General features: G+C 39.5%; 1 protein-coding gene across 2 annotated transcripts in view; it reads left to right on the top strand.

Moving 5' to 3' along the window:
* Positions 1–226: 226 nt before the first annotated feature.
* ITGB1 (integrin subunit beta 1) overlaps positions 227–13,805 on the top strand; it is a 36,726-nt gene continuing 23,147 nt past the window's right edge. Inside the window, exons 1-3 of one of the 2 annotated variants that reach the window (XM_017741538.1) lie at positions 227–283; positions 13,040–13,109; positions 13,372–13,457. In XM_017741538.1, coding sequence (XP_017597027.1) covers positions 242–283; positions 13,040–13,109; positions 13,372–13,457 — 198 coding nt within the window. In that variant the 5' untranslated portion in view covers positions 227–241. Of the gene's footprint in view, positions 284–12,841; positions 12,861–13,039; positions 13,110–13,371; positions 13,458–13,805 lie in introns of those variants that run through there. The other variant, XM_017741539.1, reaches the window with a different exon arrangement.

Genomic DNA, 13,805 nt, shown 5'->3' with positions numbered 1-13,805 from the left:
TGTTTCTGAAGTGTAGATAAATACAAAGAACATAATCTTTTTGGTATTAAATAAAAGCATTCTCCCAGGTGTCAAAAGATGACATATTTTAGTAGTTGGTTATCGATAACTTTGGAATAAATTTTGTATGGGGGTGACTTCTCATATTTCTACCACATCTTTGACAGTGGAGTGGCTGAAGGCTTTGTGCTTGTCCAGTCAGCAAGTGAAATGCTCCCTCTTCTGTTAATGAAAAAGAGAAATGAGGAAATCTTTGCTATCATCATCTGCAAGGTTGGCCAGGGTAAGCGAGGTTGATGTGCTGCCAAAGTTCTGGCCAGGCTTTTTTCTTCTTACATTGATGTTTTATTTTCTTGTGTATTAGGAAATTAGTGGGCTTAGGATAAAGTCAGGAATTACCTTCTCAGAGGTTCCTTTTGTGCTTTTGCAAGATTGTATTTTGTGTATGCTATTGTGCTCACTTTGTGATGCTAGGTGGTGATTGTCCCAAAGCTGAAAGGCATGCTATAGCCCATCTGCATAAAATACAAGGCTTGACAGTTTTTGAATTATCAGTTTGCTTGTTTTGTGTCAGAATAGATTAGAAATCTTTCAGTTACATATGAATATAACTTATATACATTTCCAAAACATCTGAAAGTGTAACATTTTAGAAGATAACATTTGTTCTTTGCTTTTACTGTGCAGTTCAAAAATGGGGAGTGATTTTTTTGTGTTGTTTTTGTCACTTCTATGCAAATACAAATCAATGTGAGAAATAAGCATACAAGAACATCAGTGTAATTTTTCCTGGGTGTGGACTTCAGCATAAAAAAGGAAACAGCAAATTTCCTTTTTTGGAAGAACATGCTGTGCATATCAGCTATAGGTTGTTAAAAATGCATAATAAAATCAATAAACAGCAATAAATATTTTTTCCTATGTATGTGTTATCTCCCTCCACTACACATGTTGTTTACATAACTTCAAAGGCTAGACTAAAATGTTATACAGCCATGTTACAGATATCTCATTTCAGTGAAAAACTCAACTTCAGCTTTAAGGAGTAACTATACTGTGTAAGATTGCTGCCAGCATTTTTACCACTGCCAGCTGACCAGTTTGGAGGGTGTTTGGATAGTAATAAAAGAGTTTGCACAGATACTGCCTCTTTTTGGTGCATAATTCACAATGCAGTTTCACTTTCTAGATTAATAATATCTGTATTTAAGATGATTAACCTTTGCTTGTAGCTGCAAGCAATTTTAATGCTGTCTCTGCAGAGTTTAAAAAAAAAAAGCTCACTCATTAGTGATAACTCAAAACTCTGCAGCAGACAATTGATTTTCAAATTTACCTGAATTTCATATTTTGTAAAATGTTCCAGTGGCTTTTGAACCATGAATTCAACTAAAATTGTGTTTAATTTTCATAGGAATGTGGCTCTGCAGCAATTTATACCAGCTGTAGGTCTCAACTGTCCCTCCTGCTTGTAGCTGTGCTGTTTTGCCATTCTCCTTGCATCAGCAATGGAAGTTAAAGGGCTGTACATTGAGTTATTGAAATAACTGTTCTGGTTGAGAAGTAGCTTGGCAAGAAATGAATTTTCAGCTAGATCAGCTGTTGCAGCTGGGAGACCGCATGCATTGCAAAGGACATGCTTTAGAGCCAGAGGAGGAACGGGAAAATGTGCAACTCATACCAAGAGCGTGTGGCACTGTGGTAGTCCGGAGGTAAGTTGGCATAAACTGCTGTGGAGCCTCACAGCATCTGCTCGTGCCTGCTTCAGTGCTCTTCTGACTTGAGTAATCCATCTCAACTTGCTAGATCAGGTGAGAAATCACTCAGGAAGGCGTTACTGCTCAGCTTGTTCCACTGGCTCAGCTGAGCGGTGAAAGTATCATCCACAGTTGGCACCAGAAAAATGAAGGGTGCAAAGTGGGGAATTTAAGGGTCTGGAGAAGTTGAGCTGTCTCCTGGGCTCACTAGTAGCAAACTGGTAGATGTACTTGGCTACTATGAGAAACCTCATCTTTTATTATCTTTTGCAGTGCTTTTAGAAGCAGCCTGTGGACTCCACGTTTAAAATCCTGCTCTGGAAAGCAGCAGAAGTGTATGAATAGGCAGATTGTTCAGGCCAGGAGTGCTTTTTAGGAAGTACTTTGTGATGAGTCTGGGTGGTTTTGATTTTTGTTTTTTTAAGTCTTTTAAGGCTGAAGTTATTTTTTTCCTGAGATTGGTGAGCTTTTTGCAAGTACTCGAACTTGTGTCAAAATCTGGATGAAGTCCACTGTTTGTTTCAGTTTGTGCTTCTGCCTAGCCAGTTACACTGCCATTGAATTAATCATCATCATTAGTTATGTACACAAAAATGTACAACAAACGTATGAAAGATTAAATATATATAGAATTAAATTATATTCAAGATCTCATCAATACAGTTTTATAAGGCTGTATGTAGTTCTGTGGGATGACCAGTTTTTTATTATTTCTGCATGATCATTTTTCTGGACACTTACCTGGCATTAAAAGAATGTTGAGGACGAGATTTGTTTCAGTACAAGTCTCATTCTAAATTATGTTTGAATAGTGAATATATAGTGAATATTTTTTAAAACTTGATGTTAAATATTTGAATACTATCTGTAAACATTATTTTATGTGCTTGCCATTCAAATTCTGAATTAAAATATGAACAAACAACAACAGACCTAAAATCCTTCAGTATTTTGTTCTTTGCTTGTGTTAATTTTTTTGGCCAACTAATTTATTCTGATAACCTGTAAAAATAAAATCAGAACAGTTCTTCAAACTGGCTGGCTGTGTTATAGAGCATTTATAAACAATTTGTCCAAGATCAGCTTAGGATGATTGGGCCATGACAGCCTGAATTCAGGCTGGCTTAGCAGCAGAGAGCCCAGTGTAGTTTTGAAGGGCAGTCAGTTCATCAGCCACCTGCCCCTTCTTAGAAGCTGTTTCTTCAGCACTCGTCTGCCCTTGTGGAGGTCTGTTTTTCACTGAGGCTTACAGAAAGTGGCTTTTGACATGGAGGGGAAAGGGATATCTCAGGGTCCAAGTGGAGCTGACTTGGGATAGAGGTTGGGGAGGTCCCTGAGGGGTAGAGCAGGATCAGAGGTTGCTTTTTTGGAGATGCTGCAGCACTGCTGATCCCTTCAGCTTTCATCTGGGTTTTGGCTGCTGAAACTGTACCCTGAGTGTTAATGATAGCTCCTGGTGGGTGAACTCTGCCATGTAATGACTGACGAGTTTCCGCTGAGTTTGCTCTTTGCGGTGTGCCAGCTGCTGGCTTCCTGCAGTACCTGCGGCAATAGCCAGCAACACATTTGCAATTGTTTTTTCTTAAAGAAATAGATAAGTGAGACATTGTATTAACTGACATTCTCTAGCTTTTTACTTAAGAACATACTTGCCTCTGTTCTGCTTTTCTTTTAATAGAAAAGCTTGGATTAAAGTAAGTTTATCCAGATGTTGTGACAGTCATGGAGGCAATACAGCCTCGGAAGCATCATTTACAGTCAGCTGTGTAAGAGCTATATTTATATGCTTAACTAAACTTTCTATTTCCCCGTGTGGATAAACGTGAGGTTTAAGATGCACAAAATTAAATAGTCTCTTTATGGGAGTAGTAAGTGGTGCAGAGTGTGCAGGAATTTAATACTACCCCATGGAACAGACCCCCATGTTTTCTAGAATGGCTTAAATCATTATGTGGCATTCCTAATTGTCATCTGTCTGTGATGGAAATGCTAAACTTAGCCAAGAAGTCTTGTAGACTGGAAAGAACTATGTAAGCAAGTTAAATATTCAGTTCACACTTTCTCCCACCAAAAAAAAAAAAATGGTGTTACATTTAGACTAGAGAAGAAATTAAGTTATGGCAAAAACAACTGATGGTTCTAAAAGCATTTGAAAAGTACTGAAACAACAGATTCTTAAAATTCCGTTTAACTCACATTTGTGTGAAGAGATGCTTGTAATAATGAAAATACTGAAATATTTGTTACAGAAAAATGCTTACTGATAACAGTGAGATTGAGTACAGTGATAATTCTTACACATTTCTGGAGACAACATGCTTTGAGTCGGTAAGGTTGCGGTGTACTTGAACTATTGGAAACTTATGTCTGAAGGAGCATAGAAAAGGGATATTTTTGACAGTGACAGTTTTAAGGGGAAAAAAATTACTTTTTTTATTGACACATGTCCACGTTGTACATTTATCCTTAAAGAGGAAGCTTTCTAGGTGTGCATGTACAGAGGTGCTGTAGATGCAGCAAACACTTTCAACCACGGTATCGGTAGCAATGGCCTTGGTGGGTTAGTGGTTTAGGCTTGGAGAGGTGCTGCTTCTGCAGGGTGCTTGCACACCAACATAAGCTGCACAGGAACAGGTTTTATTGTTTTGTCCTTTTCTAAAGTTCAAAGAGCTTCATAATGTCCTTGTAGGAATCCCAGGTTTCTGTGGGCAGGATGCACCAACATGGGATTTTATAAGCACAACAGTTGGAGAAGTGTAGAATTTAGAGCAGGAAGTAGTTATAAACTGGATTTTCAGAGAAAGGTGTAAATGTTCTAGTTTAAACTAGGTGCTAATCAATACTTAAAGCACATTGCTGATGTTTTAATGAGATATAGCTGCAAGCCTCTCAGTGTTCTGCTGGAGAACATGCAGAGTTGTATTTCTCTCCTGATTTAGTGTTGAACATTAAGCACAATACACCTGTTTGTTAGCCTAGTTTTCCAAAACAGTTTTCCAAAACAGTTATCAGAGTTGACACTATAAATTGCAGTTTGTGGATAACTGCCTGGGAAAAATACTGAAATGAAAAGGAACATTTTCATGAGAAAGGGCAGCTGACTTGTCTCTTAAACAGTTTCCTATATGTGGTCATCATGCACAGGTTGCTTGTTCTCGTGAGCTGTGTCTCAGTACTACCTGCCTTTCAAGCATTCAGATGCTTTCCAAATCAGCTCCTAAACTGTGGAATCTTGGCTTCAAATTATGATTCAACAGGTCAAGAAGATGTTATACAAATAGTCTCTTCGTGTGCGTTATAACCGAGCCAGGGACAAGGATCAGTAATACAGCAAAGTAGTGTTCTCAAATGAATAATGACCTGTGGTATGGTAGTACTGTGAAGATCTAGTCATGAATTACAGACTGACTGTGCACAGCAGCGTGTACACACACTGGTTGAAAAAAGGTCCTTACTTCAAAATGGTGCTGACTAACCAATGTTAGTCCTGCCTGCACCACAGTGCTCTCCAGAAGCATGAGAACAAAGGGAAGATTGATCAAGGTTGCACTTGGGGTTTCCTGACTAGAAAGCTGAAGGCTCTTTGTCAATAGCTGTTTCGTCAAGTTGCCCCTGTGCATCTTTTTCCCATTTTTTCACCTTCTGTCACCGTCGTCAGCATGAAATTTGGACGTGTGTGGGTTCTGAAATAGAAATATTTTATGAAAAGACAAATCATGGTGTGTTTCTTGGACTGTCCTGTGCAGGGCCAGGAGCTGGACTTCAGTGATCCATGTGTGTCCGTTCCATCTCAGAATATTCTGTGAATAAATTGAGTGGGCTTTAGCAGCACTAGCCTTCTTTACAGTTTGCTATGGCACTTGTTTTTGCTTGTGATGAGTATTATTTCAGTGTGCAGGCAATTGCAGGAGTTTGTCATTAAGAGAAATTATAAATAGATTTTTCTAGTGAAAACACTTAGAGAAATACAGTGAAACACATACATAAATACAATGAAGTAAGGCATGGTATGTAATTTACCCTGCCTTAATAAGTTTGCTGTGTTCCATAAAAGTCTACATTCCTTAGGCTTTTCCTGGCTTTCCAGAAGCTCCCTGGCTGCCTTTAGTTCCTTGTATTTAGGTCCTTGTATTCACTTTTAACTTGAGTCCCTCAAGAAGTCTGTATAGTTCAGATTGGTCAGGTCTGCAGTTAGAGAGGGATTTCAGCCCAGTGGGCACTGGTCAGAGTCATCATCCACGACACAGGAGGTTTGCAGTCAAGGCTCTCTTGTGTGTCTGAGTGTGAATATACATGTTCCCCTTCAGGGTGGAGCATTTGGTCAGAAAGAAATAATGGTCCTACTCCAAATCATGAACCCAGGTCTCTGGTTTTTCTCATGGACAATACGCTGTAAATCTGTAAATACTGCAGACAACAGTATCTGGAATCCCACATACCTTTTTATCTACCTCCTGCCATATGAGTCCTTCAGTGGGTAGACTAGAGACAAAACTGTGCCTTTTGTTCTGTGTAGCAGCTTTGGCTTAATTAAAGCTCTTACTAGTATATCCTATAGGATGATAGAGCATTCCTAGGAGATGGGAATGCAAACCCTTTGGGGCTGAGGAGGGACTGGAGCCCAGTTATCTTACTTCCTGTGTATGCCACAGTACTGTAAAATATCTGGGATCCATTACCACCTTCTGTCATGTCCCAACTGGTTCTACTGCATTTTGTCTTTCTCAGTGTGGAGAGATGTCAGATAACAGGAAACCTTATCATCTGCAGTTGTTCTGAAATCGCTACCTGTATTTTTTCTGGTTATAGAGGAAAAGTATGTCTTCCATCAAGAAAAATCTTCCCCATCCCAATGCTCTGCAGCCAGGCACCTAGCTTGGGCAGATTTGTTTCCATTCCATAATTCAAATCAAAACCAAAAATACTTTGCATTAAAAAATACACAGTTGCTTTTCATTCCATTGTTTAGAACTGTCAGTAAGTTGAGAGCTCCTGTGAAACCCAGGAACAAATATCAGTAAATTCTATATAAAAGCAATAATACGGTCAAACCATGTGAGTCCTTGTGACGTTAGTGGTTCAGTCTTGAAGCAGCTGTGTCCTGTAGAAACTAACAAACACCCCATACTCTGGGGACACAAGATCATACCATGAACAGCCTTCCAGCTCTGTTCTCATGGGCTGTGGCCTCAGCCTGCTCATACTTGTACATGAACATTTTCATGTATTCAGCTGACAAGGCCATGTGATGTAGGTCCGCATGCTGGGATTTCAGCAAAAGACACAAGGTTAATTTAGAGCCTAACACCTACTGATTTTTCCTACTGCATTCAGTCCTTTTTGGTGAATTTTAAGTGACTTGATTTCTTGGGAAATTTCTTAGAACTGTATGAATAAACTGTGGGTAGTAATGTAGTGTAACTCAGAGTCTTAGCAGTTGTGGTACTCTTCATGTTTGTCTACCTTACTGGGCATGGGAGCGGGGTGCAGTAATTTCCATGCCAGACTTGCAGAATTGTGATACCTTTTCTCATGTCTCAGACATGCAGAAATGTGTATTCTCATGTCTTTGTGGACTCCCAACCCTGCAGGGGAATCTTCTGAGCTAAGAGTGACATACACTAATTGTGGCAGGTAACCTTACAGAAACATACTGGAATGGAGGAGCTGGTCTCCCTAACCTAAGCAGAAAATCAGTTTCCTAGATTTTAACTCTCTTGTAATTGAAACTTAAGTCTTAACTGGTTTATGATATATTATTTTAATATGTGATGTCCTGCTAAAATTAAAACAGGACATGGAAGCAATTCTCATGAGTATTTGGAAGCTTGTTTTTACTTAACTTAGAAATAAGTGACAAATTAAATCCAATGAGAAATACTGTTGATTCTTCTATGCTGTAGCATCAGGGTAGCTGAAGTGGTTATGCCTTAAAGTTTTCTCAGGAAACATTTTGAGTAAGCAGTCTTGATGTGCTGAACTTCTTGTGTAAAAGTTATTTCAGTGCTAAAAAATTTTTTATTTTGCACTTCAGTCTGGGATAACATCCCATTCTTTCCTTATTACTGCACGCAGTTCAAAACCTGCTGCGTTAATGTCTGTGAAGTTGCCAGGGTCAGAAGGAACATCATGGTCTTGAGCCATGCTGTTGATAGATGTGTAGATAGATAGGCTGTTGAAGGAAGACTTACTTCTGGCATTCCCATTTGGACTGGTGTGCTGCAAAGTCCTGCTCTTGGGACTGCACTTCTGTTGTCCATCTTGACCTCATCCCTGATGATGCAAGGTCAGGAGCTGGGCCTCTGTGATGGGCAGCCATCACAGGGCTGGTCTGCATCCAGGGAACAAATAGTTTTGTAGGGCTGAGTTAAGGATTGGGTTCTTTGATTAAAATTTTTCTGGCAATTCAACCACCACTGTTTACCCCAAATCTCTGCTTGTTTAGTGAGGAATGCATCATGTAGTTTCTTAATGGTGGTCCTGGAATTTACTGTGCAGTGTATTCCAACTATACTTCAGTATCACATTAACACTGATTAAGTAAATAAGATAGCTGTGAAGGTCATAAATGAAGAATTACCAATTTAAGACTTGTGGGAAAATCTATACGACAGACATGGAAGTTTTAATCAAAAGTAACTCCTTTGTGTAAAACTTTTTTTGTACTGGTGTCTTACTCAGCAATATGCTTCTCTCAACATAGAACAGTAAGATACCGTTTTACCACTTTAATTTATAGTGAATTGCTTTTCTACAGTGAATAGTTGTATAAGCACATATGTTTAGAGTTGTTGCATATCCAGCTAAATTGGGGGTTGTAATTAATGACATCTGTTGTGTGAGTTTTGCTGTCAAGAGTATTTGCAGGTCATTGCTAGAGGTTTGTAATGTCTGTGTAATTGCTGTCCCATGTCACAAAGGTTGTTTGGTTTCTTCAGTCCCTTCTTTTCCCCCCACTTTTTTTTCAGAAATGCCAATGGGATTCATTTTGCTAGTCCATAAAATACACGCTGAAAAGTATGGCCCTCAGCTAATGCCAGGAAACCTTCTGGAGGGAGGGAAGAAGGAACTGTTTTAGCAGGGTAGCCATCAAGTCCTGAAACAGGCATCTCCAGAGACTATTTCATTCTGCTTATTTTAGAAACGTGTCTCTTCCTGCTCCTTTTTTAACCAGAGCCTTCATGCCTGAGGGTGGGGGCTTGGCTGTGTGACCAGTGTAGTCCAGCACACAACCACGGGCTGTGGCTGAGCAGCAGGAGCTTTTGCTTCCTTGCCCCCTCCAAGTTCTCTTTTTCTCCATCCTCATCTCACCACTTCTGCCACGCCAGGATAAGCTGTTTTGTACCCAGGTGGAAGAAACAAGACCCTTTCTGTGTTGGATTAGTTTCAGACAGACCTTTTCTTGCTCCAGCTCTCCTGGTGGCTACAGTAACACTGGTATCGATCAAAAAGGAAATGAGTAAGAATAATCAGCCAGGAGGTTGATTAACAAGAGCAAATAATCAACAAGGAGCATGGGGCAGCTCTTTTAAGTGACTGTCCGTCCTTGCACTGCATGAAAGTGGCTGTAAACATCAGCTCTAGGAGGAATCAATTCCATCCAGCATTTCTGAACTAAGATTTAAACCCATGAAAGCACAGCTCATGCAGAGGTGTCAGGCTGCGGGAAGCGTGAACACGAGTCCGAAAGTGTAAGCTGCGTATTCATTTCCAGATTTATAAGTGCAATTAGAGTGGTGTGTGGGGATATGAGTAAGTTGGCTGTCTGGATACTGCCTCAAAAAGTGGCGTGTGCACAACAGGTCAGCTCTTACTGCACACTGAAATGTTTCCCCTGTGGTCATTGTGTGTTTCAGTGGAAAGCTTTGCAGCAAGGCACAGTTCAGAATGCAGTAGGGGCAGATGCCATGTAGTGTTTTCCTTTGCTTGCCATCAGCTTGGTGGATACTGGATTACTGGGTCAGATGAGAAGCAGCTCAGCTGAGGGGCATAATACTGCAGCAACCTAACACGTTGTTAATATTGCTTTAATATCTTTTTTCCTTGATCCCATTTGCCCTGTTAATTTTCTGCAGAGATGCTATTGCCATTGTAATAAATAAATCTATAAAGGCTTGAGTACTGTGGAGTGGTTAATTTCTAAATATCTTGATGATTAGCAGAATGTGAAGGTTCTAAATACTTAATTTGCAAATTCAAAATTCTATGGAAAAATAACCCTTTTTTCAATTGTCAGTTAATGAGTCTCTCATTTCAAAGTAAAAGCTCCAGAAATTTCCATCAAAGCTGATTTGATAAATAAAAAATTTTCTTCAAGCATTGCTGTTTGTCGAGACAGTTAGCAAGAAAAAACAACTTGGAAAGCATTGAATCCAAACATTCAAGGTTATGTCCATGTTTGTTTTCCTAAAATATTTAACAAAACTAGAGTATGGTTCACAAATACGCAGAAATAATTTTAAAATGAGTTTTTCAACAGCGCACCATTTGCAGCCTTTTTAAAAGGATCCAAGTGGTGATTAAAGAAATATTAAAGAGATTTTGGTCTCTTGGCTTTGAGCTGCTTTTTTGCAGGAGAAAAAAACCCACCTTTTCAAGGATTCTGGAATATTTTTCAAGGATTTAGAAAGGGGAGAACAGGTGTAATAGAAAATAGTTAAATGTTGCATAAAAATATTAATTTATTTCTTGTAACAATTGAGGTTTTTTTCTGTTGCAGTCATCTGTGGTTGAACACTGACACGACATGTAGTTGTAGCTCCACCAAGGGTTTCCAAAGGCTTGCTTTGGCCATCTAGTGTACTCGGGAATTACTTGTTTGGGTTTATGCCCTCGGTGGAAAACCTGCGAGAGGGCAGTTCCCGGTGATGCCTGGGGACTTGCAGGGGAGTGCGTTTGGCGCTGCAGCGGCCGGCAGGAGGGTCGGAGGCTGAGGGTGTGTGCATGGCTGTGCTTGCATTGGACAGCAGTCAGAACTGAATCCAAACTAGCAGCTCTCTGCTCGTGTTTTCCCAGCCCTCGGCAGCTGGGAAAGCTGTTAAGCTGCGGAGGTAAAGGAAGCGAGCTGAGCTGAGCTGAGCTGAGCTGTGTGCGTCGGAGGGCAGGCCTCGCTCCGGGAGAGGCATTGGCGCAGCCATATATGGAAAAGGACATTTTCCTTGTTAACTTTACCGGGAGGCTGTGCCCAGAGCTGCCTTCATCATGCGGATGCATTTCCACTGGAACGTTTCTCTTCCAAGTGGTCTTAATCATAGCTTTAGCACTGTGTCACATCTTTGCTGACTTATTTATATAGTCCGTGAGGACTTGCTGTGCATCCACTCTCAGTCTGCCCTAAAAAGGTGAACTGTTTATAATTTTCTCATCTAGGCTGGCAGAAAAGATGGTATTCAACTGGTGCCAGTAGCTTGGCTTTTTTCTTACTGAAAAACCCACCCTGTTCTGGGCTGTACTAAAAGCAAAACTGCTTCTCGGGTAACAAAATACCCTTTCACTTGAGGGAAGCAAGGTTTACTGAACACTACATACCATAAAACCAGCAGAGAAGGAACCTAGAACTTGAGCAACCTGGTAAGACCTTGCTGTCCAGACTCCTACTTTGGTAGGTGAGCTCCTAACCATGTAACCACTGCCTTTCCAAGCCTTGATTCAGTCCCTTCATCTGTCTTCCACTTGCTCGCGTTCCTTGGGTCACCGTTCCCCTCTGATCACGGTTTGTGGTTGCACAGAATGAACTTAAGTGATCACTTATAGAGGGGCTTAATAAAAGAGTGTTTCTGGAAGACAGTTTTTGTGAGTGAAGGACTGGTCACTTACAGCAATGTGCAGAGAGAAATTGGAGTTGCATATATGCAATAAGTAGTGTTCAAAAATTAAGTAAGATATGATTCACAGTTGAATTTTTTCCTCTTTTTTAACCAGTAATTTCTTATATGCTTATGCATAACATCTATCAGAGTAACTCAACAGCATATTCTCTTAATTCTCCTGTGTCTAAACTCCACTGCCTGTCCTCTCACCACAGCATCCACTGAAGAGTGAGCCAAAATGATTTATCAGAAAAATATGAGCCATATAATACTGTTGTTGGATACAATTTGTTAGCAAAGGGTTGGCTTCTGTTTGAAACTTTCCCCATAAGATTTTGGAGTAGCCACCCCTTCTCTGATAATTCTGGCTGGATGTGCAAACTAACAACTGTGTTTCAACCCCAGATCAGTGTGCAAAAACTCAAAGCTCAACTGCTGTACTAATTTGAGCATTGCTTACTTTGTTGATAATTTATGCAAAAAATAGTACATCTTCTAGAAAAATAACATGTTCGTTTTAGGAAATTCTGCCAGATTCACTTGTCCTTGGCTATGCTTCAAGATATTTGTTAGAACAAAAAGTTATAAAGAATACTTTTGTTTCCAGGATGACTTAAAAGGCTTTAATTAGCAACAACATTTTAGGATGTCCAGGAAAACTGGCCATTATCATCTAAGTTCTCAGAGTTCTTATAATGAATAAAAAATACAATTTAAAATAGTATCAAAATTTAAAAGATGTGACAACTGACCCAGGCTGACTACCTGCTATTAAAGTAGAAAAAAATTAGAAAAATTTAGCCTTTTATTAATATTTTTAAAGCTTTTTCTTTGATATAAGTGATATCCATTAATTTTTTGTGGTCTAAAGAAGAAAAAATAGGGGCAGAGTTTATATCAAGGATGGTTTATGGTGCATATTTTGAGAGGAAATTTCTAGTTTGGTGTATAAAGTGCAAAGTAAGTCTGTAAAATGCCCTTTGAAGATTCCAAAGAAAATGTTTTGTGAACGGCCTTGGTGTTTATCTTGAAACAGAGGTGTGAGTATAGAAGCTCTGTTTCCGCCCTGTACTGCTGTGGTATCTTTATTTAGAAGTCTCTCTCCAATAACATTCAGAGCATGAATATTTTTTATAAGGTGTTAAAAAGCTTGGTTTGGGTTCTTCCCCCCAAGTGAGCAGCATTCTCAGACTTCTCATAGCTTGCTGGTTTACCTAGCAGAAGAGCATTTCAAAATAATTTGAGAAGCTACCCTGTTTGATGTCTTCTAAATACAGTGTAGCCCACAAACATGGTTTGTATTGGAGCAAAACTGTCCAGCTGGTGCAACTAAGATAATTTGATTTGCATTTGTTCCGTGTTCCTTGTCTCCTCTGAAACACAGTTATATGTCCACAGCTTCATGAAATTTTTTTTTCCCGCTTACTCATTACAACAAATCATCCAATTTGGTTTTTTGGTTTTGTCTTCCAGGCTAATTTCAAATGGCTCACATGTGCTGGCATTCTCTGTTGCTTGATATGGCATGGATTTGCTCAGCAAGGTAAGGCACTATCTGATTGAACTGCGGTACTTCAATGCTGCTTTAAAATTGTGTCTGTTCAGCAGTTACTTAGGTGGATAAATACATCCTCACTAGATAAGTGCTAATGGCAGTAGGTCAGTCATCTCTCATGTTAATGACCTCTTTGTAGTTGGAACTTAATTTACAAAGCCATAATGAAACAAAGTGAAATGCTGTTGTTGTAAACACCTTTTTATAAATGAAGTGACGGATTTGTGTTCCTCTTTGTGTTCCTGGCAAGGTGGAAGTGACTGCATAAAAGCTAATGCAAAGTCATGTGGAGAATGTATACAAGCAGGACCAAACTGTGGCTGGTGTAAAAAAACAGTAAGTGTTGCAAAATTCTTTTTATGGCTTGGTTTTTTCCCTTGGTTTCAAACTTCTGTATAGAAATGTCTGTTTTCATTAATAGTAGTTTCCTCTAGTTCTTCAATTCAATACTTACTTGTACTTAAAAAATCAAATACTGTGATTTTCTGGTTTGAGTATAGATGTTTTTCACAATGTGTTTACTTCTCCTTTTCTGAATCCTAAGTGTATACAGAACCTATAGGCCGTCTCATAGTTACTTAAAATGGCTCCAACGTGGAATCTGTCTGGGTATGCTTAATTGTATTCTTCCAGTGACATTAGAGTAAGAGCTAATTTTAGACAGATGTAGGTGGAGTAGGGAAA

Source organism: Corvus brachyrhynchos, unplaced genomic scaffold, assembly GCF_000691975.1.
Source record: "Corvus brachyrhynchos isolate BGI_N302 unplaced genomic scaffold, ASM69197v1 scaffold167, whole genome shotgun sequence".
Lineage (NCBI taxonomy): Eukaryota > Metazoa > Chordata > Aves > Passeriformes > Corvidae > Corvus > Corvus brachyrhynchos.
This window is presented reverse-complemented; position numbering and strand designations above follow the sequence as displayed.